Genomic DNA, 16,102 nt, shown 5'->3' on the forward strand with positions numbered 1-16,102 from the left:
AGTTAAAACTGGTTTGAACACTGTCTTGTATACAGATTTTATGCTAATTTAGTGTTCCGACTAATTTCTCTCTTATTCCATATGAATTTATTCAATTGACTTCCTACCATACCAGCTTTGTTGATTCTGTTGTCTATTTCCATATTTAGTTTACCATCTTCAGTAAAAATCGTGCCTAAGTAGCTGAAATGTTTTATTTGTTCCACAGTTGACATTTTCAATGATCCTGCCTATTTTCATTGTCTTTGTCTTTTTATTGCTGACCTTCATACCATATTTATTACAACAGTTATTCAATTCAGTCAGAGAATCTTGCAGACTTGTAGTGGATTTATTTAGAAGTATAACATCATCCGCATAAAGCAAAGAGCTGACATTAACATCTCCAATTTTGATATCATGTTTAATACCACTTTCCTTCATAATGTGATCCATATAGCTAATGAATAACAGAGGTGGTAATGTACATCCTTATCTGACAACAGATTTAATATTAAACCATCTTCCTGTACTTCCTTCAATTCTAACTGCTGACTTACAACTCAAATAAAGACTAAGTATTGCTTGATATAATGCCCCATTGACACCACATAACTGTAACGTATTGAATAGCTTCTCTCTTGGCACCTTGTCATATGCCTTTTCCAAATCGACAAAACTTAAATACAGATCTTTGTTATATTCCCATGATTTCTCCACTATTTGTAGTAAAGTGAAGATCTGATCCTGACAGCCTCTATTTGACCTGAATCCAACTTGTTCTTCACCAAGCTTTTCTTCCACCATTCTTCTCAACCGTTTTCTCAAGTATACTTGCATATATCTTACCAGGAAAACTCAGTAGGGATATACCTCTGTAATTCTCACATTCGGTTTTATTTCCCTTTTTATATATGGGTACTATGAGAGCTCTACTTCAATCTTCTGGAATTTATCCCTCTGTCCAGGCATTCTGAACTATGCAGTGCAGCCACTGTAAGACTCTTATACCACCATACTTCAGCATTTCTGGTTAAATATCATCAACTCCTGCTGCCTTTCCACATTTCAAGCCTTTGATGGATTTTGCTACTTCAAGTATGGATATGTATTCCTGACTGCATGCCAGGTCAGTGTTTTTTATCACTGTGCTGTCATCACTGATTGTTTCATTTAGCAAATTTTCAAAGTAATTACTCCATACTTCAAAGATATCTTTTTCTCCCGTTTTCATGTCACCTTTATCATCTCTAACTCCTTTTACAGCACTCTTTCCTCCATTCCTAAGCTTCTTCAACAACCTCCAGAATATTTTGCCACCTTCTTGATATTTATTTTCTATATTCTTGCCAAAGTCCTCCCATGACTTTTGTTTAGCTAGTTTTACACACTGTTTAGCTTTCTTACATTTGTCTCTGTATTCTCTGAGAGCACAAGCTGACTTATTTGCCAGGAACGTTTGATATGTTTTCTTCTTTTCCTTGACTGCCTCTTTAACTTCCTGTGTCCACCATGGAGTTCTAATTTTTCTATCCTTGCAGACAACTTCACCACATGCCTCTCTAGCTTGAAGAAAACCCTGAATCAATCAGGGTTTTCTTCAAGGCTTGCCATTGAATCTCCAATGTTTGGTTCTGTTCTCAAACTCTTTCATTTTTCCTTCAATAATCTTTGTGTATATTAGTCTACAGTTCACATCTGAGAGCCGCTCAACTTTTATTCACTTTAAAACTTTCTTACATGTTATTCTTTTCAATATGAAATTCAATTTTATCCTGCTCAAGACCAAATAGTGATCACGTCCAATTTCAAATCCTCTGTACACTCTGGTGTCCTGCACCAGGGAGAAAACATCACTATGGAGGAGGGATAATCCTCATAGAAATTCAAATTTTTCATCCAGTATACAGGCAAATCAGCCAGAGAATGTGTGCAATTAACAGAAAAAATCCTTTCGGTGGACAGTAATGGTGTAGATGGTGGTTTGGTGCGAAAATGGCATCCTGCATTGGAGCTATCACCATAACAACACTAACGATATGCATAGTCGGAAGTCAATTAATGAATTTCTTTGTCATACATTGTCATACAGAAGATGTTAGCAAACTATGGAGAATACTTTTAAACTATTAATATGAACATATATTCTCAATGTTGTCATTACTGAAATATATTGTGGAAAGAGACTAGCACTTTTTTTTTAAGTCCAGTGCATCTAAATACAGTAATTACAACTATAAAACAAAAAATACCATTTATGCTTACCTGTATGTATCCTTATGTGATTTTTATAATTGGTAGCACTAGCAAATGCCCTTCCACAACCATCTTCTTTACATGTATAAGGCCTTTCACCTGTATGAGTACGAATGTGAACTTTACGTATGTTAGAAGTTGTAAATGCTCGATCACATCCTTCAAATGGACACTTAAATGGACGCTCACCTGCAATATTTTAAGATTTTTTTTTTTATAATTATTACAAACAGTACAGCAAGAACATTTAACAATCAATGTGATCACAGACAATGAGCTATTTACTAAGTCATTTGGTTTAATTTACTTCAAACATTAAATAAATGCTTCAGCATATCAGTTTTGCACTATAAAGAAATACTACAATGCTTTTTTAATGCTGAAAGTGAATTAAAAATAAGAGAGCAAATGGTGCATTTGCTATGATCACTAATCAAATCTTTAAGTGAATACATGAAATTTATGAATAAAGACTGCAAAAATAAATCTATGTAAGTGAATGTGGATTAATTAAAAATGGATAATATAAATCAAAGCACTAAAGAACTTAGAGCACATGCAACCAAGAGCATGAATACTTCATTGAAATTTCTGAAATGGAACTAAACAGAAATTGTGGTGAAAAAATAAATTATGTAAGGATATAAAAACCACAGAATTAATTCTAAGATAAAACTTTATCAGTTTTACAATTCTCTACTAGTTTCATATAATTTTTTTGTACACGTCTTCAGGAGAGTTTATTAGATTAACATTAAATGGCAAGAGATCTTTACTGTATCTTAACGGAAATGGAATCAATGATTGAAAAATTGTTTAACAATGGACATATGATAGCACATGTACTTAGTTTTGCGTGAAATTCTTACTGAACAATGACCAGGCTCAACATAAGATGATGGCCTGGTTTTTAGTGCAATGAGTAGGTATGCATAGCATTTCTGATCCTTCCTTGAATTTTCTTATAAAGCAGTTATGGTCTATATACAGAATTTCTGTTTTTTGCCAAAGTCTCCAGATTTGTGTTTTTCTCTTCTTTTCCATTAATCTATTCAGACATACAAATCTCTCCAGATCTTCCTGTTTGTCCTACATAACATCTGCCACATCAGTGGTGGAATTTATATACCCTTGATGCTTCAAAGGATGGATGAGGTGGCTTAGGAAAATGTAAAAATCATGAGATCTTGTATAGTGGGATGAAAGCTACTTTTCCATCATATTTTCAAAGAAATTCAGAAATTTTGTCTGTTACATGTTGGATGTAAGAAAACGTTATTGTATTTTTTGTATTCTTGCTTATTTATCATTCAAAGGTTTGCAAGATCATTTTGAATGTCTTGCACCTATATGGATTTTGAGATAGGATATGACTAAGTGCCTTGTAGAACAAGGTACTTCAAAGTTATGTGGGAAAAACAGGATAATCTGGATCTGTGTGTGTGTGTGTGTGTGTGTGTGTGTGTGTGTGTGTGTGTGTGTGTGTGTGTGTGTGTGTGTGTGTGTGAGAGAAAAGAAATGTTGAAAAGAAAACAAAAACAAATCCAGATTAGTGTATACACAATGAAAGTCACATCCTATAATCTGTAAGAAAACAGAAATGCTGAACAAAGACCAGAACTGTTTTATAAGAAAATTTAAGGAATCTTCAGAAATGAGTGGTTCTACATAGCAAACCTACTCAACTAAATCATCATTCTACATCATCCAGTCATCATTTATTAAGAATCTCATAATACAAACCAAGTCTTTAAACAACTAAAAGGGCTCTGATGATTAGTGAGATGAACTCATTTGATTGTAATTATGGCCAGAGCAACTAAGGCAGTCAGGTCAGTATATTATGTTCTTAATTGTGTCTTCTCCAACCAATTTGTCTCTTTTGAGGGATGAGAAACCAGAGTTTCTTGGAGAAAATTAGCCAGTGAGTAGATGTCAATCATCAAATAAGGAAATGGTATCAGGATGAAAAATAAAAACACTTGTATAAATAATAATATAGGCAATTCAAATGCAAAAGTAAATATAATTTGTGAGCAGAAGGATGAACACATGAAGGAGCAACCTTGAGCATGATGTGGGGTGAAAAGGAATCAAGTCCTTCTTACATCAATAGTAACAGTTGTTGTTTAGGAGAAAAAGGATAGATTAATGTTGTATTGTGAGTGACTAAAGATACTGCTAAATATTCACCTCAATTGTTAAGCTTATTCACTAATTAAGCAAAAATGGAGGCCTGTGGCTTTTTGTAGTGCAAATGGCCCAAAATTACTAGTACAGGTGAAAGTTGCCAACAGCAGAGGATATAATCACAGGAATAGAATATAAAGGTATATTATTTTTCACTGTAGCAATATTGGATTCGAGACTATACAGTATGGAATTAAGTCAAACAGAACAAAATATGTGGTTAGTATTGTAATTCTAGTAGCAAGGCTCATACATTGGTCATACATAACTGGTAATTAGTTTACGTAATTAACAACACATATAAAGTATATTAATTAAAGGCAACTTTAATGAATAACTTCTATATTTTGGCAACGTCACGTTGCCATCTTCGGGAACATAAAGATATGGTATGTGCACGCAGGCACTAACAAAAGCAAATGAGGAAGAAAGCAAGAAACTAATATTGTTCCTAAAGTCCTAATGGTGCCCTCTACCAAAGACCAACCACTTCCCCTAGACCCACCTGGTGTATACCAGGTCCCTTGCAGCTGCAAATTGTTCTACTTTGGCCAAACAGGCAGGACAGCAAATATCAGGATTTCAGAACACAAAGACTATATCCGGTTTCACCAGTACAGCCACTCTGGGCTGGCAGACCATGCCTTAGATACCCACCATAGAATTCGTTGGAAGAAAACTAAAATAATACACCGCAGCAAGTTTAAGTACGAAAGATTATTCAAGGAATCATCAGCAGCTCTAAAAAACGTTCCAAACCTCAACAAATTTGGGTGCATGAAACTACCCCAAATTTGGGAGACTTACATTATGAGAACTTCAGCCCAACAGCCACGACAACCAAATTAGATCGCCAGAGGGCACCATTAGGACTTTAGGAACAATATTAGTTTCTTGCTTTCTTCCTCATTTGCTTTTGTTAGTGCCTGCATGCACATACCATATCTTTATGTTCCTGAAGATGGCAACGTGACGTTGCTGAAATATAGAAGTTATTCGTTAAAGCTGCCTTTAATTAATATACTTTATATGTGTTATTAATTCCGTAAACTAATTACCAGTTATGTGGTAGTATTGTGTTAGACCTCTGAAAATAAAAACAAAGGAAGAAGAAGAATGTGAAATTGCAGGAGACCCAAACTATCAACACAATATCTATCACACCTCTTCTTAAAACCATTACCAACTTTATGTTGGGAAAGGACTTTTCCTAACTTTCTAACTAATCTGTATGTCAATGAATCAATGGCATCTCCAAATGAGTGTAATAGCACATTCTGTTTATGAATTTTAGGTAGTCCATATCTATGGTGGGGGGGGGGGGAATTATATGGTTTTAGTTTATTAGTAACTTCAACAGGCTAGGAGGTGACCTTTTTAAGGAGTCTATGAGGTGATCTGATATGTGTATTGATAGGATAATAGTCTAAGGGAAGGTAGGTTGAGTGATCTTTGAGTAAAGAAGCAAGTTTAAATGTGTAATCAAAGTAGTTTAGAATTACTGTGGTATTTCCCTTATCACTTTATTAATTGCTATTTTATTATTCTTCTTGATTTCCAATAGTGATTTTCACACACCCCTCCCAACAGTATGAATTATTAAAACTTTATATAACAGGGCTAAATTAATTAGTTCAGATAACAATGACCTCTCTACTGAACTTGACCATGTTCACAAACCTTCTTATCAAATAGCTATAATTCCTATTATATCCAAAAAATATTAAAACCCCAAACCCACACACTCTCTCCCACTCTTCAGAGACTACACCAAAGCTATCACTATTCCATATATCCAAGGTACATCTGAAAAAACTAATAAAAATCTTTAAAAAAATACAACCTTTCAACTGCTTACAAACCATATAAAAAATTAGCATCCCTTATCAGCTCCATCAAAGACCAGCCACAGTCTTTCGACCTACAAGATGTTTACCAGGTTGTAGTAACCTTTAGCCTTTGTTTACCCTTATAGTCGTAAACTATCCTATTATGTCCAAACAACTGACAGGACAGCCAACATCAAATTGCTGAACATAAATTTTGATGTTGGCTGTCCTGTTGGTTGTTGAGACTATATTCGTTTCCATCACTACAGCCACCCAGGACTCATTGACCATGCTTTCAACTACTTCCATAGAATATGCTGGGGGAAAAAAAAGCCAGTTTACTCCCTTACAAACAAATATAAATATGAAAGACTTTTCCATGAATCTACTTCTGCCTTATGAAACTATCCTAACCTCATAAATTTAGTTGCATGAAACTGCCCCAAATCTGGGAAGCTCTCATCCTTCGCACTTCAGCCCAATAGCCAAGGACACCCAATTTAGTCCACTAGAGGACACTATTTAGGACTTTAGACCTAACTCTCAGGTGACATGCTTCATCTTCATTATTTAGTGTAGCACCTGCATGCATGTATCTTATGTTTTTTATTCCCTGATGATGGCAATTTGACTTTGCCAAAATACAGAATGCATTAATTAAATTCATTTTAGTTAATATAATAGACTATATTATGATTTCCTTAAAAAATACAGTGATGTGAAATCATTAGCCTTTATACATAAGAAGCCTAGTTGTGAAGATATTTCATGTGCAAACTTTGTTTGATTACACTTGGATAAAGGATTAAACCAAGAATATAATTACTTGACATCCTTAATTTACTTTTTTTAAGAAATTTAAAACTTTTTGCCACATACAAATTCTAGAGTAGCCTAATTTTGCAATATCTTAAAGATAAAATTTCTTCATCGATATTATCTGCATTTATCAATTCCTTGTACCTGTAACTTATCCTAGACAATTGTCCTATTTTGGACAACTAGTTGTTCAAAATAGGACAGATTGCAGGATAAGAGGCTGGTCAGTTGTATAACATATCTCACAACACAAATGATATATTTAATTGAATAAACTCACAAGTCTGGCTTTGCAGAAAACGAAATTAACAACACTAGCCACAGCATTCTTTGGAATGAATCAAAGGGTTGTTACAGCAGTATCTACATACCTCTTCTACATTATCTCACATTAAACACTGTGTGTTAGGATCAACAGCCTATCACAGTCAAGTAGCTTGGCTTTTTAAATAAAAACGTAATGCTCTGCAATAGGGCAGTTAATTCATCTGCTTTGTGTATTGTGACTGTCCATTGTGTGTGTTTTTATAAACAGTTTGCCTATTTTGCAGGATAAAAAAACCCATGCTTCCAGGTGGGAAAACTCTGCTATCACCGTATGACACCACAACTTGCCTTCACTTGAAAAGTCCTTTCTACATACCACACAGTATTCGGAATCAAGGGTCTTTCTCAGTACAGTAACGAGGGTATGACACGCCTGTGGCAAATGTCTAACTTGTGCACCCTCCCCCAACCACAAAATGACAAAAATTTTGAAAAATTTAAATGTAACAACTTAAATTTTACTAAATGCAATATGTTAAATACTTACTATTAACCCCATCAAAATGAGTTGCAGTGTGTTGCAGAATTTATGTTCCAAAGTGGCGTATTGCCAAAATTTAAAAATACAATATAAAATAACAGACTTTTATATCTATTTATTTATTTTTATATTTTACATTTTTTTTCATTTTGTGCCCCAAACCTAGTTGCACCCATGGCGGGTGCCTCTTTCACCATGCCCTCGTTATGGCACAGGTCTTCCCCACCAAACGGCATCACTGAAATATACTGAGCTATGGAGGCTCTTAGCAGACTGCCTATACTACTCAAAATGCAACTACATGTCATAATTGTTTGAGAATTCTAATAGTATAATCATTTACAATCTGGCATCTGCACATAAGATAATCATTGTTTATAAGCACACAGTTTCAATGTTCGGGTGCTTAAAGGTCAAAGCTGTATAACTGAGAGGAGACCTCCACATAGCCTTTAAAGGAATGTATAGAACCGACCAGGGCTTCTGACCTAATGTCCAATCCTCATCTTCTTGTGCTGCACCCTGTTAGGTATCTGCCCAGATACTGAACAAACGAACTAGGATGGGCTGTCAATTTGGGATTTAGCCAACTAAATTGTATTCATATTGGCTTAAACTACAATATTAAATGATGGTACAACATGACGGAATTTCATGCTGGCTGGGGCATTGCCCGGTTAAACAAGGCACCTGGGCAAACAGCGAAAAGTCAGCTACTGTAACATAACCTAAAACACACCCCAACTCAATATCACCAGAGTTGAAGATTGGTACTATCAACATAAGAAGCCTGAATAGCAAAGAAATGGAGCTAGCTGAGGAATTGGATAACTACCAGATCGACATAGTAGGGGTGACTGAAACAAAAAACTGGTGAGATCTTTCTGAGCAATAAATACAAAATGTTATATTCAGGCAATGACAATCAAGGAAAAGAAGGAGTAGCCATTGTATTCATCAGTAAACATGAGGCTAATCTACTTGAATGGCAGGCAATTTCAAGTAGAGTGATGTGGGCAAATATCAGAATGGAGAACTAGACAATGAAACTTATTTGTGCTTATTGTCCCACAGATGGTTCTGCTAAGGTAGAAGTGAAGGAATTTTTTTAGGTTTTAGAGAAAGCAACTGACACAATGAAAAATGAAAAGTTGGTCCTTGTTGGGGATCTCAGTAGCAGAGTAAGAAATGACTGCCAGACATACAAAAATATTTTGGGAAAATTTGGAGAAAAGAGCAAAGCTAATAATCATGGCAAATACTTGTTGGATTTCTGCTCAGGGCATTGACTAGTTATTATTAACATCATGTTCCAACATAAAAATGTGCACAAATTCACATGGAGAGAAGATGCAAGGAATAAGAAGTTTCATTGACTATGTTATTGTTAATAGTGATGTTTTCTCTCTTGTGCAGGACACTACAGTATACAAAGGATTTGAAATTGGAAGTGATAACATTTAGTCTTGAGCAGATAAAATTGAATTTCATATTGAAAAGAAGAACATGTAAGAAAGTTTTAAAGCAAATAAAAGTTGAGCAGCTCTCAGATGTGAACTGTAGACTAAAATACACGAAGATTATTGAAGAAAAAATGAAAGAGTTTGAGAACAGGAACCAAACCTTGGAGATTCAGTAGCAAACTCTGAAGAAAACATTGATTGATTCTGCCAGAGAGGCATGTGGTGAGGTTGTCTGCAAGGATAAAAAAATCAGAACTCCCTGGCGGACGCAGTAAGTTAAAGAGGCAGTGAAGGAAAAGAAGAAAGCATATCAAAAGTTCGTGTCAAATAAGTCAGCTTGTGCTCTTAGAGAATACAGAGACAAATGCAAGAATGTTAAACACTGCGTAAAGCTAGCTAAACAAAAGTCATGGGAGGCCTTTGGCAAGAATATAGAAAATAAATATCAAGAAGGTGGCAAAATATTCTGGAGGTTGTTGAAGAAAGCTTAGAAATGGAGGAAAGAGTGCTGTAAAAGGAGATAGAGATGATAAAGGTGACATGAAAACAGGAGAAAAAGATATCCTTGAAGTATGGAGTAATTACTTTGAAAAACTGCTAAATGAAACAAGAGTGATGACAGCACAGTGATAAAAAAACACTGACCAGCATGCAGTCAAGAATACATATCCATACTTGAAGTAGAAAAAGCCATCAAAGGCTTGAAATGTGGAAAGGCAGCAGGAGTAGATGATATTCGACCAGAAATGCTGAAGTATGGTGGTATAAGAGTCTTACAGTGGCTGCAATGCATAGTTCAGAAAGCCTAGACAGAGGGACGAATTCCCGATGATTGGAGTAGAGCTGTAATAGTACCCATATATAAAAAGGGAAATAAAACTGAATGTGAGAATTACAGAGATATTTCCCTACTGAGTGTTCCTGGCAAGATCTATGCAAGTATACTTGAGAAACGGTTGAAAAGAATTGTAGAAGGGAAGCTTGGTGAAGCACAAGCTGGATTCAGGCCAAATAGAGGCTGTGAGATTTTCATTTTATGACAGATAGTTGAGAAATCATGGGATATAACAAAGATCTGTATTTAAGTTTTGTAGATCTGGAAAAAGCATATGACAGTGTGCCAAGAGAGAAGTTATTCAAAACACTATAGTTATATGGTGTCAATGGGACATTATATCAAGCAATACTTAGTCTTTATTTAAGTTGTAAGTCAGCAGTTAGAATTGAAGGAAGTACAGGAAGATGGTTTAATGTTAAATCTGGTGTCAAACAAGGATGTACATTATCCTCTCTGTTATTCATTATCTATATGGATCACATTATGAAGGAAAGTGCCATTAAACCCAATATGAAAATTGGAGATGTTAACGTCAGCTCTTTGCTTTATGCAGATGATGTTATAACTCGTGGATAAATCTGCTACAAGTCTGCAAGATTCCCTGACTAAATTGAATAACTGTTGTAATAGATTTGGTATGAAGGTCAGCAATAACAAGGCAAAGACAATGAAAATAGGTAGAAGCATTGAAAATATCAACTGCATTGTGAATGGAGAACCTATAGAACAAGTAAAACATTTCAACTACTTAGGTACGATTTTTAGTGAAGATAGTAAATTAAATATGGAAATAGATGACAGAATGAACAAAGCTGGTATGGTAGGAAGTCGAATGAATAAATTTATATGGAATAAGAGAGAAATTAGCCAAAACACTAAATTAGCTGTATACAAGACAATATTCAAACCAATTTTAACTTATGGATGTAGAAAGCTAGGTTTGAAATAAAACACTTGACCAAAGATTATAGACCGCAGATATGAGAATCCTCATATCATATTTTGTCATTTATAATAATATGAGAATAATGAATTCAATGTTTAAACACTAGGAAATACATAAATATACTTGGTCAGCTAGAGGATACAAATCAGTAATTGACTACGTTATCACAAATTTTAAATTAGCGGAGTTAATTTTAGACGTAAGAGCATATCAAGGCTTTGAATTAAACTCTGATCATTATATGGTATCAGCAAAAATTCGTTTTAAACCAAAGTGGCTAAAAACACATAGAATTGAAAGTTCTTACCAGCCAAGCTACAAAATTTCTTCATTACAGGATCCTCAAGTTATCAAAAATGCACAAACTCAAAAACAGAAACCACACATGAATCAAGGGACATAGAAGATGAATGGGAAAATTTGAAACAAATTCTCACAAAAGCAGCAACAGAAACCTTAGGAATAAAGCACAAATGGATTAGAAAAAGAGGACTACGAGACTGGAACAAAGAAATAGAAAATATAATAAAAACCAAGAAGGACAGTTACCAGAAATGGCTAAATTCCAAAACAATAGAAGCAAAAATAGAGTATAAAAGAAATAGTGCAATTGCAAAACGAGAAGTAAGGAAAAAACATAGAGAAAGATGGAACAATTTCGTAACAGAACTAGAAAAGGATTTATTTAAGCCACAACCCAAAACCTATAAAGTAATAAAATACATGAATAAAGAAATAAAAGAAAAGATAAAAATACAAACAATAGATTTAGAAAAATGGGTGACCTATTTCCAAAATCTCTGGACAGATGAGAACAATGAATTAAAATTTTATAAGACAAAGAACGACCTAATAGAAAATATCACAATGTTAGAACTGAAAAATATAATAAAGAAGATGAAAAATAGGAAAATGCCAGGAGAAGACAATATAAATATAGAACTATACAAAAATGCAGGTGAAAAATTTAATGAAAAACTTTTGAAATTTTTTAATATGGTTTGGATGTCCGGAAAAACCCCTAACTCTTGGAAAAAAGCACTGGTCATCCCAATCTATAAAAAAGGAAATAAAGACAATTGCAATAATTATAGGGGAATTAGCCTGCTGAATACAGGATATAAAATATATGCAGGAATATTAAAAAAGAAACTAAGCAGCATTGTAGAAAACAAATTACTAGAAAAACAAAATGTCTTCCGAAAAGGCCGATCCTGCATAGATCCAATTTTTACTTTAAAATTATTAATAGAAAAGAAGAGAATTTCAAAAAGAAACACATGTGGGATTTATTGATTATGAAAAAGCTTTTGACAAAATTAGTCAACAAAAATTGTTTAAAATATTAACCAATTTAAACATACCAAACCAACTTTTACAATCTATTCAAGAAATATATACAGGAAATAAAATAGCAGTTAAATTAGAACACACCTCAGAATGGAAAGATATATCAAGAGGAGTACGACAAGGATGTACCCTCTCACCTCTGCTTTTCAATATATATATAAATGAAATATTAACAATCTGGAAACAGCATAACCCATTTGGTATACAAATAACACCCCGCAAATGAAGATAGATACACTACTATTTGCAGATGATCAAATAGTATTAGCTACATCAGAAGATGACTTACAAAGATCATTAAAATCATTAAATGATATCTCAAAGCAATATAATATGACAATATCCAAAGAAAAAACAAAAATAATGGCATTCAAAGGAGAAAACCCAATAAGAAGTAAAATAGTGATAGATAATAAAATACTAGAACTAGTAAACACTTTCAGATACTTGGGATGTGATCTATCATACGAAGAAGAAAAAGACATAGACACTAAAATATCAAACTTTGTCAAAGTAAATGGCATAATAAACAGTATATTTAAGCCATCCCTGGTACAAAAACACACTAGAATCAGACTATATAATGTCTTGTCAAAACCAACTCTACTATACGGAAGCGAAACATGGACCATGAAAAGGAAAGATCAAAAACGAATTCAAACAGCAGAAATGAAGTTCCTCAGAAAAACAGCTGGATATACCAAGTGGGACCACAAAACAAATGAAGAAATCTTACAATCCCTAAAAATCAAACCAATTAATTACTACATAAGACAGTATAAACAAAAATGGCTAGAACATTTAAATCGAATGGACAACAGCAGACTACCAAAAATATTATACAGATACAAAATAAGTGGAAAAAGAAGAATCGGAAGACCAAGAAAGAGATGGCATGAGACCGGAACAGGCCATATGGCCTATATTCCATGTTAGGAAGAAGAAGAAGATATGAGAATCCTCAGAAAGATTAGGGGCACAAACAGATGGCGTCAGTGACAATATCATATTAAAAATGAGGATATTAGGAAAGAACTTGACCTTGTCAGTATCCAGGAATGCATTAGCAGAGTTAATCTCAGGTGGTATGGTCACTTAAACAGAATGGGAGAGGAAAATTAGCAAAACAAGTGTTCTCTGTCAGGTTGGCAGGAAAAAAGATCCAGAGAAAGACCAAGATATAGGTGTATTGATATGGTACAAAGTGCCTTAGATGATAGAAATATAAGATCTGATAATGTTGGAGTCTTGACAAGTAACAGACTGATTTGGAGGAAAATTGTAGATAGCAAGTTAGTAATGATGTAATTTTTTCATGTAGTACTATCATATCCTGTACACCCCTTGAGGGTAAATGTCAGGAATTTGATGATGATGATGAGTTTCAATGTGTTGTGCTTTATTTGAATTTTCTGATGTTTACTCTACACTGAAAATGGTTTGTGATAAACTGAAATATCTGTATGTTAATAATTTATTAAAATATCTTTATTGCAGTTATGTATGTTTTTGTTTCTAAGTTGCCAACCATATATGATCATTATTTTAAAAAAAGATAATAAAAATTCTGATATAGAGAAATTTAGTGAGTGGCTCTGAAATAGAAACACAAGTTGATTTGAATGATTCATGGATTATTGATTTAAATAGGATTATAGACACCTATAAGTCCCAACTTCATTCCTCCAGTTTTCTTTTTATAGAGATTTTTTAAGAATACTGTATATTTACATCATCTATGTATTGGATGACGTAGGTGTTCAAATTCAGCATTCAGTGGGCACCATATATCAATAAATATAATACATGTACATTTATACAAGGAATATAATTGGACAAAAAAACTGTTGTATTTGTAGAAACATTCATGTTGTAAACATATCTAAAATTAAACCACTTAAAAACAGAGTGAGAGTATAAACTAATTTGATAACTATTAAATTAAAATTATACAGAACTCTATGTTTTACAAGATTTTATATAACTAGCATTATCAAGAGTACATTTGCCCCATGTATATATTGGCAGACTAACAACTTTAAGTGCATACTTATTTCTATATTCTAGGAAGTTGAGTATTAAAAGATATTTTAATACCTCTTAATATTTTAATACCTTTTAATAAGAAATTATATACCTTAATTTCTTATCTTCAGAATGAAGCTTGTTTGAAAATTACTGTAAATTATCTCCCAGTTAATATTGTAAATTGTTACTTACACTGTTTATATATATTTCAAAAATAATAATTCAACAGTCTTAATTTTTTCAAGTGCTACAAGTACGCACTAAGATAAAGGGCTTCACTACAAGAGGTAAAGTCTAAAATTAGAGATGGCACAACTACTTCAGAAATCTTAAAATTTCTGTGTGGCAAAATCTGAAGTATGCGATGAATACTGAACTATACATAGAATTCACTGTAAACTTTTAAACTAAATAAAGTTTGGGTACATTCATTTTTTAACCCTACATTTGCATTTAATATACCAAGATTCATTGTGGAAACCCTCCATATAATTTTAGGGGTTATTGCTACAAAGCTAGTAGCAATAACTAACTGTTTGGTAGATATTTTGTCCGACATCACGTCAGAGAATTCATCTAATCAATCATCATACTTAAAGCTGCATACTTTCCATAATCAAAATCCATAGATTTTGACTATGGAAACAACACCCAAATGCAAACATAGCAAATGTTCCAATATCCAGCACTATAGCAATTCTGAATTTTCATATGACAAGTATTGTAAATAACTGTGTCATTTTAATATTGTTTATCAAATTTAATTGGATTCAGTATATATTATTTTAAATTACAAAACTTTTTTTTGCATACCTGTATGTGTTCGGACATGTTTCTGTAGATCTCCTGATGTTTTAAAAGCTTTATTACAAGTTTCTTCTGGACATTTGTATGGAGTTTCTCCTGTGTGAACTCTTGTATGGCTTTTGAGTCCATATCCAGTAGCAAAAGCTTTCCCGCAACCAGGAGCATTGCATTTAAATGGTCTGTCTCCTGTGTGAGATCGTTCGTGAACCTAGTAAAAAGACAGTATAATACTAATAATCTTAATTTGCTTTCTTACCATTTCACTTTAATAAAATAAAAATTAAAAAGAAGTTTCCACACCTTTAAATGATGCTGTGTTGTATACAGACGACCACATCCTTCATATGGACAGCGAAAAGCTTTAGCACCCATTGCTAAGGCTCTTGGACTACTGGCTTGACTAGAAGGTGGAGTTCGAAGGATTCCTAAAGTCTGTAATAACAAATATGAATAGGTAAAACTCATTCACTAAATAATCTTGACAATTATGAAACAACAATGAAGAAACTTGATTCTATAAAATTAAATAATAAAATACAAAAGGATAATAAAATGGAAGGATAAAAATATAACACTAAGAATCATCCTATTCCATCTTCTGTTGAATGTGTTTAAATCAATGACCTGTCATAGCCAAGTAACATGGCTTTCTAATTAAGCTAATTATACAATAAACCACTTAAAAACTGAATGAGAGTATGAGTCAATTAAGAAATAGGGGTATTTAATTTTATCAACATAGTATTTATATCTGTTAACAGATTTTATGGTTGGCTTGTCTGTCTCATT

General features: G+C 33.4%; 1 protein-coding gene across 2 annotated transcripts in view; it reads right to left on the bottom strand.

Moving 5' to 3' along the window:
* Window positions 1–16,102, bottom strand: part of LOC150098794 (uncharacterized) — a 149,527-nt gene that overhangs the window by 51,678 nt on the left and 81,747 nt on the right. For both annotated transcript variants that reach the window (XM_090405509.1, XM_090405508.1), the window contains 3 exons: window positions 15,614–15,745; window positions 15,320–15,521; window positions 2,245–2,424 (listed from right to left, as the gene is read on the bottom strand). In XM_090405509.1, the coding sequence (XP_090261635.1) occupies window positions 2,245–2,424; window positions 15,320–15,521; window positions 15,614–15,745 (514 nt within the window). The remainder of the gene's footprint in view (window positions 1–2,244; window positions 2,425–15,319; window positions 15,522–15,613; window positions 15,746–16,102) is intronic.

The sequence above is a fragment of the Typopeltis vanoorti genome, chromosome 15 (genome assembly GCF_054136105.1).
Source record: "Typopeltis vanoorti isolate ZY-2024b chromosome 15, IOZ_Tvanoo_1.0, whole genome shotgun sequence".
NCBI lineage: Eukaryota > Metazoa > Arthropoda > Arachnida > Uropygi > Thelyphonidae > Typopeltis > Typopeltis vanoorti.